General features: G+C 42.0%; 3 protein-coding genes across 8 annotated transcripts in view; 2 read left to right on the forward strand and 1 right to left on the reverse strand.

Annotated features, from left to right (window-relative positions):
• LOC111251619 (uncharacterized) overlaps nt 1-5,589 on the forward strand; it is a 38,982-nt gene extending 33,393 nt beyond the window's left edge. For both annotated transcript variants that reach the window (XR_015329247.1, XM_086991256.1), the window contains exon 5: nt 3,204-5,589. The gene's annotated coding sequence lies outside the window, so the exon portion shown is untranslated. The remainder of the gene's footprint in view (nt 1-3,203) is intronic.
• The window catches only part of LOC111251615 (monocarboxylate transporter 12-like), a 31,135-nt gene extending 13,547 nt beyond the window's left edge, over nt 1-17,588 (reverse strand). For 4 of the 5 annotated variants that reach the window (XR_015329246.1, XM_086991248.1, XM_086991247.1 and 1 more), the window contains exon 1: nt 16,723-17,588. Coding sequence is in view for 4 of the 5 variants with exons in the window: in XM_086991248.1 (XP_086847374.1) it covers nt 16,723-16,906 (184 nt within the window). In the remaining variant the exon portion in view is untranslated. Of the gene's footprint in view, nt 1-8,087; nt 8,208-16,722 lie in introns of those variants that run through there. The other variant, XM_086991249.1, reaches the window with a different exon arrangement.
• Nucleotides 17,589-17,740: 152 nt separating this feature from the next.
• On the forward strand, nt 17,741-22,383 carry LOC147755610 (uncharacterized). The gene is made up of 2 exons (XM_086991255.1): nt 17,741-18,888; nt 19,075-22,383. The coding sequence occupies exon 1, from the start codon at nt 17,741-17,743 to the stop codon at nt 18,254-18,256; it is 516 nt and encodes a 171-aa protein (XP_086847381.1). The 3' UTR covers nt 18,257-18,888; nt 19,075-22,383.

Below are 22,383 nucleotides of genomic sequence, written 5' to 3' on the forward strand. Positions count from 1 at the left end.
AGGAAGAATAGTGTTTTTTTTCGTCTACTATTAAAAGTATTAGCAAACCTAACTATATTTGTAGATTATAGAGGATTTTTTCTATTTACAGTTTAGGGAAATCGCATGTATCGAAGTTCTCCGGCACGTGTTGCCATCTAACTAACCCTATGGTGGTTGCGTTATAAATTTTTCCTTTATGGGCACCAGGAGAACTATACTCTGCTTTAAATCAAGGGAAAGCTCTTCATGGATAGAGATAATTATGTAGATAACTTGATTTCATGGTGCATCTTTGACCCACGGCGTAACGACGTTTCGTTGAAAATACTAAAGTGGAGCGAGCTGAAGTAGTTCGGGAATCTCTCAATACAAAAGGATGCTTCTATCAGACCATTAGCTGCTGGATGAACGCTTGACTTCTGTTTACCAATAAGGTGACGTGAGTGGTCTGACTGCACGAAACTGTGCCAAATTAAAAGCCATAGGAAAAAAAAAATAGTTAATTTTTTCGAAGAGACATCTCTCGTCGATATTGATCACCTACAGACAACTAACTGTCAGATTATCCACATTTAGATACCTCGTTAACATCAAAATCTCTTTCTAGACGGCCACGGATAAGGTAGAACGTTCCTACGCGTTAGTTGCACGTATGCCTACCTAGCAGTAATTGGAATTCAATGCCAGTTTGTTTCCACAGGTAGTCACCAGAATCAGTGCAGCTTGCAGTAACTGTGTCGTCTTTTCCGATCGCTTTAAGGCACAACGATTTTTTGACAACTTTAGTCGTCAGTCTGGTCATATACTTGAATTAAGAAACACATTGTAACATCAAAAACTTGCGTCGCCCGATTAGCACTCTAGCCATACCTTGTAACTAACTAAGAAAAGCAAAACACTTACGTGCATTTATGAAAATGCGGACGTAAGAGCAAACGTTGGCGAACAATAAGATTTCTAGCTTCTGGAATCAATTGCGGCGGACATCCATTAAGTCAATCGAGATACTTAGACTTATGCCCGTCTAATACAACTTCTGCAACTTAGAAATTTTCAATTATCGTTTATTTAACACAATGAAAGAAGGTATTTTGGTGCTAGTGTGACTTGATTGAAGTTTAAGTTTAAACTAGGATCGAACCGCATTCGAATAGAATTTAGTATATATTATTGTTTATAAATGGGAGCAACAATGCTTCGATCACGCCGCACAGAGCGTACGCATAAACCAGCTTCCTATTTCTCCCATGTACAGAAATACAGACATTTATCTAGAGTACTAACGATTTTTCCGTATGCAGAACTAAAAAACGTAAAACGTTTGAATAAAGGTTCTGTCCTTTGGCTGATTTAAAAGCAACGCTCCGACGACATCAGCACTGGCTGCGTCCGAAAAACACGAAGAAGTAACATTCAGTTTAATTCAACTTTTCTGATGGCTTTCGTGGCAGCGTGGACCTATCGTACTAGAAACGTAAAAGTTGAGATGAAGATACATTGGAGAACGAGTAGCTGCGCGTACTTCTTATCAGATTAACCGAAACGTAAATCGAAACGAATGACTTCACGTAAACGCTGCGGGTGGTGTCGAATACATAAATATAAGGCACCTGCTGTACCCACTTGATTAGAGGTCATGATAAATTGATGCTACGTCAATTGTCTATGCAAACCCCCCATACTGAAACTGTGATCGATGCTATCGCAACCAATTCCACGTTATCAGTAAATGTCAGTGTACAAAGAAACTTACATAGATATAACCTACAAGCAAGAGATAACCTACGAGCATACCTAACATTATGTCCGGAAAATTTCAAGGTTTCCTATTCAAAAGGAGTTATTATCCGAAACGAAATGTAATGGGATTGTATATTGGACAGTGCGGCCGTATTACACCCGGTGAGGCAGCGACAACAATCATCGATAGTATACATCGCGCTTCGATCTTGAACAATGGAAGGCAAGGCGAGGATGATGGTGTGCTTGAAGCAGCAGTTTAAAATAATGGCAGGGAACGCGCGTACGCATGGTGTAATGCCTTTCTTCTAAACGGATTTCAGATCTGAATGGTACTTTTATGAAGTTGAAAATGCGATGACAGGACGTCATGCATCGCGTTTTCCCTGGATCATTATTTAAATATAGCGAGAAAAAAAAAAGTGTATGTACCATTTTGTGAACAAGAACATTTCAGCGTCTGGATCATTGTTTTTAGCATCCATCCACTTCTCTACATATTCAAGGGAGCAGTAGCGAAGGGCCAGTGCTTATTACGTACAAAAGGAAGACTGTTCAGTGAAAACAATACAACCTAGATCAACCTTTTGCTCCTCATTCATAACTAAAAAATCTGCTATGTCCTTCAATATGACACTGGGTAATGTTGGAGCTGCGACGGATGCTTCAATTGGTATTCTATAAATGACTTGAATACTGATATTGTTTCTTCAGTTTTCAACCGTTGCACTTCATGATTTTTTGGTCTTGGATCGAACCTTGAAAAAATCCGTTTTACGACTTCTAGGAACAGCACTCCGTGGAGCCCGACCGACGAGCCAAGTCGGTCACCGACCGCTGAATGTTTACTAGTGGATGAAGAGTTAATTCGTTAGAACTACACACCCGTTTTCTACTATCATACAAGTACATGATTTTTCATGCACGAAAGGAATGTTACCAGTGTTGGATATAGAAAACGATAGTTGTTCTTTGCTGGGGGCCAGTAGCGACCTTTAACTCGTCCTAATCACTGGTCACCTAACAGGGGTATTTGTTAGGCTCTCTGAGTCAAACTTCTACGATGTTCCAGTTCAAGCAGTTTTGTTACTAGTATACGAACTAACAACGACCGTTCAAGTTCTGCTTGTAGCATTTTAGTATTGTGCTCTGTGATTGCTCTTATCTATCTTCCCAACGATACTGCAGTCTATTTTAGGGCAATCTATAGACAGCCTTGTTAAGCATTCCAGTTAATGATGAACTCAATCTCATTCTCGCTTTTCTTCTATCCTCCCGTTGTTGCTGCTATTGCTGCTGCTGCTGCTGCTGCTGCTGATCCACTCACCGCAGTTTTTATCGCCGTTGCTGTTGTTATAGAAACTATAGCTAAAATATTGCTCGGACGCCGTACGTACATGGAATAGTATATCGTATTTTTACTATTATGCTATAAATTGTCATAGTACAGGTAGTGATTGTGCGTTCCATGCCTTTTTCAGGGGCTATACGCCATCTATCGTCGTCTTTCTAGCCTTCAGCAACAGCGACAATATAGATGGCGCTGAATGAGGTGGTTTTGTAATGTGGCAACCGCGCCAACTACTTTGAGCAGCACGTGCGCCGCCGGTTTAGACGAAGTCAACGTTTGCGGTCGTTGCCCGTTATCGGCTTCAGCAAGATCATAAACATCATTGTCGTAGTTAGCGTCGTTATCGGTGAAAAAAACTCGACTGCAGCAGAAGCGGAGGCGGTTAATTTTCGAATTATCAACTTGCTTCGAAACCTCTAGTTCGCAGTCTAAATAAGCAGGCAAAAAACAAACGGAACGGCCAATGTGACTGCAGTATAGCCGCAGTCTGCTTCATATCTCTGAAAGCTGTTTTTAACAGAGACAGTAGCACGACAAAAGTTGCAATTCAACTTTTACCAGCAGTTCATTTCGTAACTCCTTCTTCTTCTATTATATCTCCATAGTCCTGTTTGCTTTCTGTCGCTAACCGGTCCTAGCAATCTTTTATCGGCTCAATTCCCCCGCCATGTTGTCCGACAATTTAGCTTGTCGAATTGTGCCTTGCTCACTTCTCTGCTGCTGTTTTCGAATAACCCGATTTTGCCGTTCATATTGGCTTCCCCTTTTAGTTACTGCCGTCTCTGATATTAATACGGTTGTTAACTTGCACTTCTCGACCAAAGCAGCCGTTGTAAATTTCAGATCATGGAATATAATCATGTTTGCGATTCATAGTCAATATTTCGCAAATCCCTCTTCTATGCTCGACTCCTTTTTCAATTTTTTGATATTCACTGATTGGTCGCCAGCGAGCGTTTTCTACGCCATTGCAACCCAGTACCCATCTGGCAGCAAATGACGACCCACTATGGCCGCAAGCGCCGATAGCTGGCCTAACCATGATCGTCACCTTTATAATGATAATAAGGGGTAATGAGGTCTCCAATGACACGTTTGAATTCCTTCTTTTTCTATTCGCAAACATATATATATATAAACATATATATGGTATTAAAAATAGTCATCCTTCTGAAAAATATTGGGCTGCAGAAACCATTTTTTAATTTCATCGGAGGATGCTTGTGAACGTGGCTACATTAAAGTATATCTCAGTATTTGAATAGCAGCACGAAGTGACATCTGCTACATACAATTAGGAATACTTTGTTTTTACGTTTCTTTTACGCAAACTTGAATAGATCTGTAAATTTCTTTAAAAACCTAAATTTTGTACACTTTTCATCCGATCTGAGTGTTTCAAATGTACCTAGATAGCTTACATACTTAGATAGACAGATAGATAGAAAAGAAACATCATGGGTATCCTCTGCGTATTCAAAGAGCTCAGCTTTTTCAAGCGATAAATTATATATATATATATATATGAGAAGTGTGTCTATGCCCAGATTCGGACCCAGACCACAACATGTCCCTAAGATTGGCAGGCAAATACGTTAACCACTGAGCTTTGACAGGGAGCTGAGCTAGTAGTTTACCGGTATGAAATAGCTCAGCTTGAACCGACGCGCATTTTTACCAACGTTTACGAGACGTTTTTAACTTTGCCCACCTGTGTTTCGACAACGTATTGTACATCATTTACCTTACACAGCGCCTGTGTGACGGAAATGAGAGGTAAATACTCAACTAACTTGAGCATAAAATCAATAAAAAATAATTTTTAGTTCCAAATTAATTAACGCAGCTAATAGCATTAAAAATAGAATATCAATATCACTCTGCTGTAGGAAAGATTCTTTCCTGAGAGGATTATTTTGATTTTTGCTATTTTGATTGTTTCAACATGTATGAATACAACTTTCTCATAGAGCGTCCGAAATCCATAATGCCAACTGAATTACCTTTCAGAAGTGATAAAGTGAACGGCTAGTACTATGACAATTTTATTATTGTTAGTTATTTAGGTGTTATTTAGTAATGCCAGCAGACGGACGCTCAAGGTAAATCTTTCACGCAGTTAAGAATTATACTCACTGCACAAATTAACGGAAAGGCGACAGTTATGCCGATAAGCTTGTTGGTAAACACGAATTTGATTAGCTCTCTATACGTGGTATACCTCAGGGATCAGTATTTGGTGTCACTCTGTGGAACCTCAAATATGATGGCGTACTTAACTTACTAGGCCTAACAAAGGAGCCGAGTAGCAGACGCCGATGGCCTGCTCTTGCTAGTCAGCCAGTATCTGAAAGATGCCTCTTAGAATAAAACAAACCCTGCACTAGCCAACATAATAGTTTAAGTGAAAGCGCGTTTTTTCGAGATTACACCAGGGAAAAGTGAGGCTATTTATTTGGCCAGTAGAAAATAGTGCCAATCAATTAATATCCGGATAATTAAATGCCCTATTCAGATTGCGGGAATATTGAGACATTTCGGACTAATCTTCGACAGAGGACTTAAGGGGGGCGCATGCGGAGAATGTGCAACGGGGAAGGCTACCAAGAACACTCATTAATTTCACGAGGATAGGTAGGAGGTCCATCGAAAGATGTCTATTGGGGAGAGTAGCTGAATCTGTGGTTCTTTACACCGCCCCCGTCTGGGCAGAGAAACAGACGAACTCTACTCCCCGTATCAACAGGGGCAGCAATCAGAGTGGTCCAAGCGTATCGAACTGCCTTTACGGAAGCCACCCGATGTCTTGCTGATATGCATTCATGGAACCTACTGGCTAAGCAAACTGCTAAGCACTAACCTGAGGAGGAACTGGATCCCACAACAGTACGAAAAGCTACATTGCGAAAGTGGCAAGAAAAACGAGTGCGGGATGCATCCTGAGATTAAACAGGGGCATCCAGCGAGCCAGGTTCCAACCAGCCGCAGCCAGCTTCGAACATACGGAGAAGTACCGGCAAAACACAGATGACCATGTGTTTTCTAGAGGAGCAGACGAAGTGGAGCACACGAGATCACACCGTGGCAAAGTCTTGGGCACCACAGAAATCTACACTTGACGACGGTTAAAGAAGCAGTAGGAAACATGATGAAGACATAAAAGTTAAGGGTCGCAGGTTCGGCTTTCCTCGGTGTCAGTATACGAAAAAAAGGGGGGAGCTAAAATATAAAAGACGATGACAGGTAGAAAGCTTTAATGCGAACCCTAGAGTGGAAATGGCGTCGATAGGATCTCACCAATTCATTCCCTTTCCAGAGTTCGCAGTAATGCAATATAACTAGGTTGAAGACACATTGAGCAAAACTCATAGCTTTAAGGTAAAATCGAATGCTAGATTAGATAGAATCGAATGTGATCAGGCAAAAAAAAGCTTTTCAATTTGCATTACAGGTCTTCGGACATTGCGAAGAGGTTATGGTCTGCCTAGGATATAGCGCAGTTGATTTTAGCTAAAGCCATTACTGCATTAAACTGTTGTCAAAAGCCATCTATTATCTATACGTTACATAGAATAAGCTTGCTATCAATATACACCAGCTTTTAAAAGTAGCCCCGTACTCACTTCGGAACTTTTGAGGACCCTTCAAGTGACTCTTTCCACGCGCGTTCATCGTGAAGTGCAATCGGCAGTCGAATAGTCGTACAGCGTCACCAAACTACCGTGCTTTTACTTTCGTCAAACTGATCGTCGTTGGTCGTTTTTCGCGACTGAATTACCGGCTATTTATTTTATGCGATCAAGCTTTCGGAATCATCACCATGGTTATAGCACCAAAGACTTCGCCCCATTAGGAGTCCAATCGGTGCACTTGTCTGGGGTTTTTCCAATAGACCCGCGAAACAGTATGTTGACCATACAAGCAATTATTACCCTTAAAAATAGTAATCTTATACTGTTTAGTTCCTTGTTTGATTTTCGTTCCTTGCTTTCTTGATTACTAATAACGAGTAATAAGTTTCGCTAACGCTGAGATATGAATTAGAGTGACAGCATGCGTATTAGTTATCGTCACCGTAGCAGCGCACTGAGAGATGCGTATCACCCACTCGGATGACTGTCTTTTTACGCTAGTCGTGGTAACGAGTAGATTTTTCGTGATGCAATCTTAGTCTCCGAGGCACGTCACTTACATCATATTATACAAATCGTCTTACTGAAGGATAAATACATGGCGAAGAGGTACCTTTTACCTCAGAGTTATGTTGCCGTAATTACTGGCTAAAGATGCGATCATCTTGAGATTTCTTCTTTATTTCGATTTAACAGAGATTTAAAGAAAGCTGTTTAGACTAGAAGAACAAATACCAATACTTCCTCCACTCGAACGAGTGAAGACAGGTGGTACGAGTTAAAGAAGAAGTGAAACACCGGTGGGAGGGATAGCGTCATACATTTTGGAATGCCTTTGGTTCATTACCTACAAATCGAATATCGTCCTATAATATATATATATATATATATATATATATATATATATATAATCGAAATTCCTATTTATACAATCACTTGAAAGCAGTTGTTGTCTGCAATTTTATGAACCTGAATAGCGGAACAGCTACCATCACATGTGTGCAAGATTACTTTCTATATTCCTGCATATTTCCTCGTGATCCTGAGAAATTTTTCAGCCAAAAGGGAGTGAGTGGGGCGTGTGGTCAAGAGGTGGGGCATTTCGCATTCCACGTAATGTTAGCCTTTTAGGGCATACGTTATACGACCGCTGACACACATAGACATGTTGACACAAGGAAAAGACCTATAAAGGAAAAATACGTGAAGAAGATCGGCCAGTTCCAAAGATCGTCTTACCAATCATCTTTAAGGCTAGCTATGAGCATAGGACAGGCAGTAACGAACAATGTCGAGCACCTAGCGCATTTCGTGGCGTTTCGCCTCATAAGCAATACGTATTACTAGCTTGTCGCTCCTCTCGTCCCGTTGTCGTTACTTACGCGGACGTTGGGCATCTCTGGCTCTAGGCGATGGCGGCTGTTGACCATCAACCATGTAAGCACCGGTGAGCCACAAGGGAATCGAAGCACTGACGACTCTAGTCGAACGATACTCGAATACTAATTGGCCACTAGGTCAGCTATAATAATGGCATAATGCTGTGCAAACCCTCACAATTGGCTAGCGTCGGTGTACTTCGTCGCTTGTCACGTGACCTTTATGCGGTATGCCACTTTCCATTACCAGCTGACAGCAGAGGTGCTTGCGCAACACCTGGCGACAATAATGAGAACAACTCTAATCTCTCTAACGTCAAAAGCAAAAAAATACGAAATATCGTTCCATCTTACATAATCGTACGCTCCTATGAAAACGGAGACTTTTTTCTAGTTGAAGCACTCTGTGCTCTTTGTGTTACGAATACGTAGAATAGTATCTTCCTGATAACTCGTCTATGCTTTTTACGTTTTTGTTAAAAAGCTTACGTTATGACCTAGCCATCCATCCATCCATCCATCCATCAAAAACAGTTATTGTTCTATCGGTTGTTAGCAACTACCACAAGTTGTTTGTTCTTAGTAATCTAACTAGTTAATCTGATTACTTTAAATTATTTTTCAATATTACACTAATGTACAGTGACCGCATCATCGAATGGTGCTCAGATTGACGTCTATCACTTATGTGCCGTATCCAAGTTATCCTGAGTTCCATGGCCGGAGGAGGAAGGATGAAAAGACTAGGCAAATCTCCTTGTTTAGCAGCTAAAAAATATCTGAAGAGTTTGGATACTGAGACGAATCTTTGCTGGACAGAGCGTTCTAAATTGATGGCAATAGTTGGCTTCATTGTCACTTGGTCGCGTGGCATGCTCGGCGTCAAAAATATATGGGAACTCTATTGTGATAGCTAAATGATAGTGCCTCTAGAAGTAACGTGCTTTACTATTATAGCAAAGAAGTTCTTTAAGCAATAAATTAAATACTATCGTTATATAGTGCAACAAATGCCGAACGGGTTCATTTCAGATAAGATCTACGTGCTGACCTTCTTTGGCTCGCGTAATAGGTGTTTGTGTAATAGAACGACTGGTTCTTATGCAAAAGAGCGGACATTTCGGTAAAAGTTACTACTTATGCACGCGTTGCTTAATAGCATTATGGACCCACTCAAATACGGTATATTTACACTGACATAATTAAATACTTCTTTCATAGTGTAGTCCAATCCAGTATGCCAAGTAGTTGATAATATTGCCTCTTGATACTTAATGGTTCAAAAATACAAGGGCACGAAGGGCACCCGTAAGAGCTACTCTCCGAATAATGTAAATATATATACACACACACACATGTACGCGTATGATCTTCGAAGCAGTCGACGCTTATTTTTGTTAACATCTGTGAAATCGTAACATCGAACTTACGATCAGTCCTACGATAAGGTAGGTACTTCAACCCACGTGTAGTGAGCGGCAGTCTGGCCTATGAGAATTCAGGACGTACAAAAATACTTGTGCTGTCGATATATCTAGCACGCGGGATGACAGACACAGGTATCAGAAACGGATGATGAATTTTTGTTACGGAACGCCAAATAGTCGTTTGACTTGTCGTTAAAGGACGCTATTTATCTGTAGGCACCCGCGTGGGTCTGGAACAATCGACGAAGTAGCCCATTTAGAACTCGATGTTCCGTATCGGCATGATGCTCCTGTATGCTGCCGTTGCGTCTTGATTTAAAGGCAGTTCAGCGACGCTACGTCTAGAGCAAGGCGTAGGCGTTCATTTAATTAGCTGGACGCCTCTCCGCAGCAGTATTCAATGAAAAACATACGAATCTGACGTATATTCGTCAAATGAAAGAAGCTAAATGCTCGGAAGCAGAGGCTATGAAGAATGGAAGTGCAGTGTGACCGCGCTACAAAACGAGACATCCAGCTAGAAGATACAGTGAACAGAAGGTCAAAACAAAGACTTACAAATAAATAACTACCGAGAGTTAGATGAAATGTTGCTTTTTTTTTTTCTGTTTTCCTAATTATAGTCAATCTTCTTTTTTGGTGCAATACGGCTAATGGCAAACTCAATTTAGTATAGATCTAGTGAATCTATATCAAGTTGGATTTGTTATCAGTGATACATAAGGTCGATTCATACGTTCTTGGAAAATCCAGATCTCAATAATTGAAATTTTATTTGCGAGCTATCAAACGTGTCGGAGTATATACGATCTACTGAATCTAATCTATCATATCTGAAGGGACATACAAACGTGGAGAGTAGCAACAACAAATCTGTACAAAGTTTCCATATACATTTTGCCTGTTGGGCTAATATAGCTTTCAGCATCCTTTAATCTACAAACGACTATTTAGGTCCTTGTCCTTAAAGTGGCCAAAGCAACGTAGGAAGCTATGATATCAGTTGCCAAAGTTCGTGCCTTAGACAACAAAAGTAATAAGGAGAAAAAGTGTGTGGCTACGTAATTTGCTCCATTCGACGATTTGGACTAATCTGTGTCTGCATAATTTTTGTGCAGATGCTAAATAAAAGAAAAAAACGAAATGACGAGAATCACAATTTAGATTATAAACGACACACGTAGCGATGGTACATAAACATGTAAACATGTTAATTTTTGGGCAGAATATCGATGTAGATAAAGCGTAGATTAGCGTCTAATGAATATTTGACGATCGTTTACTCGAGAGGGCAAAGGGCAATGAAACAAAGTAACTATAATCGGCGCTGTCCTTTACATTGAACAATTTCTTTCATCACCAGATTTATTTCGTCACTTATTTATGCACGGATTATTTTCTAGCTATGCTATTTTACTTTGATAACTATGAAGGCAGTGGTACAAATAACACTTTTTTCAGCGGATAGATAAATCAATGATCGAAAAAAAAACATCTAACAGTTCACGCTTCCTAATCATTTCGTCAGCAGAATGGAGGGAGGAGAATGAAAGGATTTCAGTAAATTAACATTAATCAGATGATCGTACACCTGAATGTGTTTAGAACTGTGACAACTATAACTTTACAAGGTTCCCAAAATAGTACATCACGGACCTTTTCTTAAACGTATAATTGCTTTAACAACCATCCATCGTGATACTGGCAAATGTTTAAGTCTAATATGAAGGACCGTGGAGGACGCCTTAAGTAGGGCCTGAAATCATATATTTAGGCGGCGATCTAATGTTTTCAAGGTGAAATACGTTCCCATCTATGGTATTTGTCACGAGAGCATAGGCCCAAAATCAGAAACACTAGTGGCTTGGTAACACGGTCGCCTGCTGTAACAAAAAATGTTCTAATTGTATTTCCATAAATTATTTGGCAAATCCGTAGGGTCAGTTTGCTTTAATTAGTATACCCTTATTATTTAGAAATAACTATTCTTTTGTCCAATGCGTACGTTTCAACAAGAAATTACTAAGTCGAAAAGCATTTTGGGGATGTAACGTTCTTTCAGATTAAATATAAGCAATTCATTTGCTTATTTCTATAGATTGGATGTCATATAATATACATTTTTGCGGTCCATTTCAGTGAGCTAAACGAAATTAGCGGAAGGCTGTAATTGAAGTTGAGACTGAACGTAAATCTGTCCTATGGTACATATGTTTATATATGATTTCTTTGACATTTCTGTGGTCGAATCTCGATACAGCGGTAAGCATTTTTTTTATAGACAAAAAAAGATCTATAAATCGTTTAACTTCTCTTATTTATTAAGGGGCATTAACTACTTTTCTAGCGTTTTATCCCGATGTGAAAATCACACATCTCAAATAGCGTGGGCCAGCGTTAGTGTCATTTAAAAGCATACATTCGATAGCAGTAGATATGCTAACGTCGTAGGAATGGCTTTGTTCAGATTTAAGAAATCGGTAAAATTTCTGCAAAAAAAAAAAAAGCTAATTTTTATAAATTTTATCACAATAAGCGCACTAAAAGCCCGCCATCTTTGCAATATAAAGAAGAAAACTGACTACAAGAACAGCTCGGCGTTACGGGTGCCGCACAAATTTACGCAAACAGAAAAAGAGTTACTTGATTGTATTTTTATCTGCGAAACACTAAAAAAAATTCAGCGAAAGTTCTTAAGACGGCTAATCATGTCACATAGAACAATGACGCACAAATATAAAAACAAAACTTCGAAAAATATACTCGACCATCTGCGGCAATGCTCGGACTGATGCGAGACAGAGTGCGAGATATGCTTTTGGTAGGTCTGGACGAAAAATAATTTATTGGACCCCTACTGACAACAGCTAAAATAATTACGACAAGCCACTGACAGACTAACGGAAATTAGTGAACAAATAACCTGTACACTATTAACTATATAGCAAAAAGCAAGAAAGCTCAAATGGAAAATTCTAATGCAATTGCCGTATAGGCCGGCCGGACCTTGCAACATCAGGCTATCTCTACAAAGCTTGATGGTGTTATTTCAGTTTAACGGAAGGAGGCGAAAATCACTTGTCGCTTTTTTATTACGGACCACACAAGTTCTACAGTGAAAGGATTACAGTTACACCAAAGAACGGCAGAAATCAAACTAATGCATATCTAGTTATGTAATATAGTTTCAACATATAACAAGAAGCTGCGCCAATTTTCGCCAATATAAACGTTCAATATATATGCGCTATCACTAAGATGTGCATGTAAGGCCTCAGCTAGCCTCTCATTAATGTTATCTCGGATCTGCTACCTGCAGCGTTTTCGATTTGGCTTTACAGTTAATATACAAAGGTAGCTTTCTATTTTCGTTAGAAAAAAAAATGTGTCCTTATACACGCGTCTCTCCTAGGAATCGAAATCACTGCGATACGACAGGCCGGGGATGCCATTTACTGTGCACGAAAAACAGACATTTGATCAAACGCTTTTTTCTTTTCATCTAGTTTGTTATAAATTTCTAAGTAATTGGAGTTTGTTAAGTCCATTTTATTAGATAACCATATTAGATTCAGAGGAATCAGAAGTAAATTTTTGAATTAGTGGCTACTGTTAGCTCATGTGGCTCGAGCAGAAATTTTACGTTTACGATCCTTTCCAAGTTGACCTAAGGCGCATCATCTATGCGCAAGATAAGATATCGTTAATTCAACAACGGATGGTCTATTAGGTTCTGACGAACAAATATACAGGGTGCTAGCTTTAAATCCGGGCTTTTTTTTGGACTGCTTACCATCTGTCCTTTGATTTATCTAAAACTAGCACAGTTAAACGAGGCTTCTTTCTAATGAAAATGTAATCAAACTTGGAGCCATGACGTACAACGAACCTTGCGACTGTTTTAAAGAACCATATCAACTACCAATTTGGTAGCCGAGGTGAGCTCTCCTTTTGAACCTTTTAGCATTTCTAAAACTTTAAGGCCATTTTGAACATTTGTGTGCAAGGTACTTTTGGCCTACTAGCCGTCCAAAATAGATTCCCCTAGATTTTTTGTATCGCGCGTGTTCGACATTTTGACGAATCTATATTCACAAACATCGCTTTATCCGCGGTTACTATTAACAAGTTATTCTCGGGTTAAGGAAAGACCAACTACTTTGGGGATAACTAGTGCATGGCTTAGGTTTTGGATTAAAGTTTTAATCGAGGTAAACAGGGATTACACTGAACAGATATGATCATTAAGAGTGACCTTGTTAGCACATGCGTCGGCTAAAATATTCGTTGAAAGATCTCTTTTAGTTAAAATAGAATTTCAGAAATCACGCATAAAAAAACAATTATAGGCTTCAGCGTAGCACTTCGTATACGTATGCGTACATATATATATATATATATATATATATATATTCCAATTAAAACAATACAGTAACCGACACGGTTCGTTATGGCATCGTGTGGAATCGACGCGGCATACAAGCAACGTAATTAATTAAGTTTTTAACTGTCTGCGCTGAAGTTGTAAACGTCCATTTTAAAATAGTAGCAAAAGGCGCAGATTCGACCCAGATCGCCGATCACCGCAAGCTACACGTGCTCACAGAACCTCCTGCAGATGTCACCGGTCGTTTCCTTGGTAGCGTATACACAAAAAGTAAATTCGTGAGATCTGCGTACGTCTTTTGGGTTGCTCCATGGAATTTTGATTGGCCGTGCGCTTGCGCGCGTGTCACGTGAATTAAAATGTATTACCGGTGATAACGTCCTACGATACTGATTTGTTTCGGGCGTCGTATTGCCTCTGGTTCGATAAACATAGTAAGGGAACGAAGAAAAAAAAACAGATAATAAAAAACGAGGCCAATAAAAGGCTAAATTAAGATAGTTTATTCAATCTATGTGGCGTCATGGGTCCGCGCTACTGTGCGGGAGCAAAGATGCGCGTTTCCGTAAATCAGAGGCACTTTTTCATCATTATCGTCGTCGTCGTCGTCACGATACTTAAAACTGTCACGAGTCATCGCCTCTCCCTGTTTGTGCCCCCGAAACGTCAGACGCAGCAACTGATCTTAATGAATGAAGACAATCATGAAAAAGTTGACAGAACACGGGAAAGCCTTCCAAGTACAACTACGGCGACACCAAGATCACCATCGTCATCCCTACGACCACCAACATTGATTCAGTAATAGCAGCGGTGATGTTCATCGTTAGACGGATGGCGCAATGCTGCCGGCCGCCACGGGTCCCATCTGCACCGCGCGCATCATCGTCCAACGGCTCAAACGCCACCGTAATCAACTGGCAGCGAACCTGACAATACTGAACATGTAATAGCAGCACCATAATCTATGATAGTGTAATTATTATGGCCGCCACCGGCCGTAGCAACAATGGTCGTTTTATACGGCAAATGACAAGACGACAGTGTCGCTAATAGCAGGGGGCGTAATGGAGGAATAGAGCATGTTTCTAGCAGCGCAATCATAAAACGATGCTGTTGCCGTACAACGAAAAGCTAATGGCGGCTGCTGGCTTCGATACTGCTACGGGGAATGCTCTAAAGGCAGTCCGGGGACGATAGAGCTCAGTAAACGAGGTACTCTTTACAACGAAAATAATAGTGCACTGACGCTCACTTTTCCTTCTAAACTATACATGAAAATAGATTGTAAAAGGAACGAACTCCCTAATATCGTTTCGGGAAATGTCTTATTATGTGAGAAGTACGTTCTTAGTTGAGAAGGTAAGAACATGCACGAAACAATCGGCAGCCGTTTCTCCATGTTGATTATAGTCTTACAGTTAACAGTAATGGCAATCTAATTTTCAAGTATTTTACTACACGCTACATATATTGGCCATTGTGACTATTTTGATCATTGCTCAATGCACGATTCTACTTTGTGATGAGTTCGTCGCAGATGTTACTAGACTAAACGGTGTTCACTATTGGGCTTGTACCAGTTCGATCTGATTAATTGTGTTGAACTTCTTTAGGTAATGTTAAATCAACGAACGAATTCTCTCCTTTGCGTGCCTATCTCCTCTCGTACCTCTTTAGTTCAGGGAGCATTTCGCACAAAATCATATCTTTTTCGGACTGATATCTGCCGAGTTCCGGTTCTTAGCGCCACCTATTGTTGCCCCAGGGGTTCCTCTAGGAAACGCCTTGCTCGCTGAACCCTGGCACTCCCTCGAAAATCGACGCTGAATTTTAGAAAATCTTGTATACTTCTTGCTCCCAATTCCTTTTCCCTCGCGTTAACTTGGATTCGCTAGGATTGCCTCCGTTTTCCCAGCGAGAAAGCGACAAACATTCCACAAGAATCGATTTTAGATCAGCGACAACGTTGGTGAATTGGGAGCCGTTTCAACAGCCGAATAAGCGGACCGAGAACTTGTCGATCTTCATCTCGCAATGGATACGAATACACCCAGAAAACGTAAATAAGCAAGTTTTTGGATGGCAGCGACGCGACAAAAAATAGAGTTTCTGCAAGCGTCATCGATTATGACTACATATATATCTAGATATATTTGTGATTGTCACCCTGTGTCTCTCTGTGTGCCGATATGTCGCACTGTATGGATATGATATAATATGACGACAGACTGTAAATAGGCAGGCAGGCAGGCAGGCAGACAAAATGGCTCGCTTATACCTGTTATCTGTATCTGGTCGCGTTACGTTGCGTGTTGCATCTGTGTATCATCGTATAAATGCCAATTATCAACACCGAACGATAGGCAAAACGATCAATATAATAAATGTGTTTAGCGAGACAAACTTTAGCGAGAATGAAGGATGCGGCAGTGATAATAATAATAAAGGCAGGCTTCAAGTACTGAAACGTGTTCATCAGTGATTTATCATTAATGCCAGGTCCGTATTCAATATCACGTATATATATCATTCAATTTTGGAGCGAGAAAGTGATGGTATGATGAACCGTAGCTCTTAGAGGGTCCCCGGTATCGTTTGGTCCCATATCATAGAAAATGAATCGTGTAAATAACCCATCTGACCATCTCGTAAATACATATGACAGACACGATACATTCACAAACATATATTTATGTACAACAGCGCTAGATCTATGTATATAACACAAGTCACGCTACACGCTTGTCGACTATTTCGTTTAAGCTTGATACTAAACATTTATCCTGCACTTTTTGTCCTGTTGAAAACTTTTTCAACTTACCTATTAGGCATATTGAAGACCCTGCCAACGTCAGAGGCCATGCGGCGAGTTCGTGCGAGCACTCGAACGTCTCTATCAAAGCGACATAAAGCAGCGCGCCTGATCGAATTATACCGAAGAGACAGAAATTGATAAACAGTACACATAATACTAAGAAATAGTCCTCAAATGTTTTAGTCCACATCCTGCTGTCCCGCAAGGCGTAGACGTGGATTTCGTGGCGACTTCTACAGTATACTTCGGCGGCAACACTGACTATATTTGAAACATGTAGATATAGACTCAAAGTTGATAATGGCTTTCACTGTATTTTGTTGATACAGAACTCACTCAGGAGACTGATACACATACTTTCAGATGATTAGGGTCCATGTTGTATCTCGAGCTCTGTTTGCTTACGGAAACCTTCTCTCGAACTGTGTAGCTATCACTTCTTGCGGCAACACTGACAGTCAGTAGAATCAGAAACTGCTCCTAATTCTCCCGAATGATTAAGTCCCTTCTATAGATGACGACCCAAATCGCCACAAAGTATGCTTATATTTATCTGTGCATATACAGGAAAGTGCAGGACCAGGAATAGGTGTCTTTAGACAGCATCTTATCGAGCAGAATGGCTAAATATGTTATTAAAGCGAAACACACGACACAACAATCGCGCAACTCCCTGTTTTGACCGGCTGACATTGACAGATGGTTGTTACCGTCTCGTAAATGTCTACACGTGGGTGGCGACGCGCTTATTTGCTACTGTCGCCGTTCACAACGACTAGCACTACCTCGTTTACGTTCATGTGAGATGTCTCGGAAGAAACGGGCATCGATAACTGTGTAGTGATTACTTCAATCGAGTGCTGTCTGCAGATTTGTGCTGACTGAATGCATGCGCAGATCGATTCGTCCGCATCACTTCACTTTGGTTCGATGTCCTCACTGTGTTCCACTGTGCTGCCCGCTATGAAGATGTAAACTAACAGATGAAACTCGCAATCTGAGAGCTACGCTGACAGGGCTGCCGATGAAGTTGCCGGGAGACCCATTTCACTGTTACTGCACTTCGCTCGACTGTCCCTCGGTGAATTCAGCATCGGCGGCAGCGGTAACGACGAAGACGATGATATTCAGCGGCGGGATCGATTGTGCTGCTAGTAGCATTGGTGCCCGTAGGGGCGACCGACGCGAACTCGTGAGCGTCGTCACAGTGTTATCTGCCGCTGTTATCGACGTCCTCGGCAGAACCACTGCTGTAGTTGCGCGCAACTTTGCGACTATACCCGACAACGTCAATAACTTCATACAAATTACCACTACCACCATTTCACCCTTCCCCAAACAAAGTCCGTTCCCTGTCATCCCGTTGGCAAACACCGGCTGGCATCGTGGCGTGCGCGGCCACTCGGCCGCGGCAGAGCGTCATACGGCAGAAGGGCTGGTATCAGTACCGCGCCTAACTCGGTCGCCGTTGCTGTCGTTAGCGTCACTCGGTGCAATTCCTCTTCCACAGCACTTCCAACAACAACAGCGACAACAATAACAACAGTATCAGCTGCAGCCACGGTGTGCCTTTCCACTCGCTCAGTTAATTAGTCGTTTGGCAACTCTTTCACACGTATTCTTTCCCGTACTCCTTTACTTCGTCCTCTCTCAACAGCGATCACTGCCTTCTCACACGCCCTCTGGATTGCTGCTACTATAGCGCCGGCAGCTGCTGGCGCGCGTGTCGCTGCTGCAGAAGCAACCACCATCGCTACCAGTTACGATTGAGAATAATACTACTATTCTCACTAGTAGACTGGCTGTCTTCTACTAGAAAAACTATCGATCTCGCGTAACATCAGCACGGAGACACAGCGGTAGCGGTACGAGCCCGGGTCTCGCATTGGCAGCATGAGGGCAAACAGTCAGTGGCGAACGCTTCGGCGCTGTTCAGGTTTCTGTAACCGTTTTATCGAACTGTCACCCGACAGCTTAGCATCCGACACGGTCGTTGTAACCGGGACGTAACCGAACAAGTCTGTTATTATACTCGAAGTGCTTGTGGGACGATGTGTAGCCCTTGAACTGGAAAAGTTATGATCCACTTTGAATGGTGGCCAGTCGCTATTAGACGCCGATCAAGTGACTGGATGGAGAAGACCTAAGTTACTGCATCACTGTTCTAAACTTGTTAGTGATTAGGCGATATCAGCATATAGTTGTTGTGAAATTCAAATATGGCAGTAGAAAAATTTTAACGCTTCTTATCTGCCGTGCCGCCGATCATTAAGTTTATCTTCAAGTTCAGGTTACTTATCTTTACTAACTTAGTGCCTCCTTATGTATGCGCTTTCCTTACGAACTTTTCATTCTCAGGTAAACTTGAAGAGCGAAATGTAACCTGGAATTGACACTTAACAACAAAAGATAGGCTCGAACAAACGAAGTCAACTGGACAACTTTGAAGGTTGAGTCAAAACCGAGGCACTTAGAGGCGGTGAGGGTTCTATCCAGTTGCCGCCACCGATCCGTAGGGGCTAAAAGTCAGGCCGATAACAGTCAGGTGGTTGCGTTTCGTCCGGTAGTAGTAGTAGTAGTAAAAAAGTGTTACATTCACAACGAATTAGTCATTCTTATCTGCCCTGCCCGTTAGGCCTTTTTGCCGTCGTCGCTTCGCGTGCCTGCTGCCGTCCCCATCGTACAAGCTACAGTCGCTGTGGTCAGAACTCGATGGACTGTTCGCCTACCTCAGTGAATCATACTGCAATAACGAGCAACAGCGCTCGTTCCCGATCACGCGCATGTACGAATGTGCCACACAAGCATGGCCAGGGCTGGATCAGTGCGTCTGTCACCATTGCTTCTGCTTACGACCGTTCTACCACAGCTATATCGAGTTAACGACTAGCGCTTATTTTTATCCTGACATCCTACGTGCCACCAAACTAGCTAGTCGAAACTGACTGACCGCCGAAAAGTTCACTCTTTTGGCTTATCAGGCCCGCCCGCCCGCCCGCCCGCCCGCCGGCTTACATCAGTTCGCCCACTCAGAGTCGAGTGATGTAAACAGCGAAACGTCGCTAGCGCCTACACCCAGCGGCCGAACAAAGAACGTTTGTAGAGGTAACAGTCGCAGCACCACCAGAAGCAGGAAAAGGATTGACGATAACATTAATGGATGCCGACAGTGATGGTATCACAACGCTGCTTTTAGCCACGTTTTTTGTAGCGCTAACGACGACACCATAATGACGAGGAGACTGATAGAAAGCCATTGCTGCGCGACAATTTTCTATTTGTCAATAAACTAAAACATAGTGGTATCCATTGGTTGGAGGTGTTGCGCGCTGTAGAATAACCAACTGCAACACGGTCTGTCATTTTCCGTGGCCTTACTTTGGGGGCTTCTCGCAGCTGGCAAGGCCCTATTCCGGATGCCTGACTGGTATACCTATTATTCTAGGTCTCTGCGACGTTGTCACGTGCCTGCTACCGCTGCTCCGTAGTCGCTTACCTTATCTCACCGGAGGACGTTCGATTCGATACGTCCAATACACAAATAACCCTTCATTTGATGTATTTCGCAGCTAATCGTGGGGACACGTAGCGGCCTAAATTGAAGTCCGGGTATGGAACACTTTGTTTCGTGCTGGGAGCTAGTCGTCTGATGGATGAATGGCTAACGGCGATGCCGAACGTAAAGCTCGAAATATTTAGTTCTGTCTTGTCTATCACAGTTACACCAACTAAGCGTGACGGCCTCACCTCCTTCGTCACGGGACAGACGCTCACTGGTGATGGTGTGTTAAAGAAAGGCGAAATAACGAAAAGAAACGATAGCAGCTTAAATAGGAAACAAGCGACAGGAGCTTAAGTGACTGTGCCGAACGACTTGACTGCGACAGCTGCTATCGTGGTAGCGGTACCGCTTTATGTTTTCGCAGCAATTGCAGACCCGCAAGGAAAAGCTCTAACACCATTTCAGACTTACTATCGAACATTGGCATCGGCCGTTGTTTCGTCCGTTTCGCTAGCTATACTGACCGTCTTGTCTCACACCTTCTGATCAGGCCCGCTTTTCTCCGTCCCGATCGTGCTGCTGCTGTTGTTGTCGTTCTTATTGGCACTAACAACAACAATAGCAGCAGCAGCAGCAGCAGCAGCAGCAGTAAGCCTGGTTGTTGTTGTTGTTGTTGCTGCTACTGCTGCCGCCGCCGCCCTCGAATACACAATACCATTTACCATTCGCTAGTTGTGGTGACGGTAGCGGTGGTGGCGTGCCGGTAGCCCATGAAAAACAGGAAGTGTGAGCTTTCCCTTTGCTTCAAGTAGAGAGGACGAGGCCCCGAGGAGGAGGGCCACTGCTTGTTTTCTAGCTTGCTAAACTGCGTGTGTGGGAGGGATGAAGGCCCATATACACACAGAGACAGAGATGCGGATTCTGGCGATGCCTGCCTGCCGGCCGGCTGTACCGTTGACAACTACTGTCACCGTTTTGCGCATATATAAAAGAAAGAATACAGCCATAGTATACGTACAGACTCTATATCTGTAGGCTGCAGATTATAGCCAAACCGAGCTGACAGGGCACATACAACGGCGTTTCCATTAACCTACTAAAGCACAGAGAGAGAGAGAGAGAGAGAGAACGAGACAGTAAAAGTCGGAATGTACATACATGAGCTAGTAAAGTTATACAAATTGAAAACAACCGCCAGAGAGCGCAGTCGATAAGGCGGTGCATACGTGAAACTGATTAAGTTCAGGGGGTTTGAATTTGCCGCATCTCGTATACGATCGATAAATGAACTAAGCTGTGAAATCAAATGTGGGATTTCTGTATACGGACTGTAATGTTATTTAGTTCATTCAATCCGAAATGAGGCTGATGAGCTTATTCATGCCTACTACAGAATACTTTTAAAAACAATGACTTCTCAGACAATTCGTCTTCTTAAAGCCGATTGTTGTCACTTTATGAACCTCGAACTAAGGAAAAAAGGACTAGACAATATCTATAGGACTAAATTGGCTTCAAAACCATTTATCGTTTTTATATTTATTAGTGGCACTAGGAAGTTACAGTCGTTCCTACGCAACACGTAGCCATTTCCCTGTTGGTGCTTTTTCAAAAGAAAATCTGGTTTAAGTCAGGGGTTCATTCGAATAGTGTCTTCAGATTCCCTAATGGGTTCGCAATGCCAATTAAACACTTACAAAAATAATCTCTGTCATCCCAAAACCAAGATCTACAATGGAACTTACGAGAAAGGCCACGTTACCCTGAGGTTGCATCTACGGGGCACAATCCTGATGTCAGTAACTTTCTTCTATGGGAACAAAAGTAGCCTAATCATCTCTGGAGCATCACTCACAAATACTGTTAACGACTTCGAAAAAGTATATCCATACAAAGGGCGCATCGTCTAAGCCTAATTTCTAAAGTTTCACCATATAAGCATGCAACTAGGCGACTAAAAGATAGCTCCCAGAAAAGCGCTGCTAGAAACAACCATGCGTTCATGGCGCCCGTCCATAAAGCAGGTCCTATCGATAGATGTCAGAATCGAAGCACCGTAAATGGGACTATGAAGACCTTTAATTTATGGGATCAGAGGTCTACACAGTGAGCACTTTGTTAGCTAATATGAGTGGATCAAATAAAGCTTGAAAATTGATCCAGAA

Source organism: Varroa destructor, unplaced genomic scaffold (assembly GCF_002443255.2).
Source record: "Varroa destructor unplaced genomic scaffold, Vdes_3.0 BEIS01000005.1, whole genome shotgun sequence".
NCBI classification, from domain to species: domain Eukaryota; kingdom Metazoa; phylum Arthropoda; class Arachnida; order Mesostigmata; family Varroidae; genus Varroa; species Varroa destructor.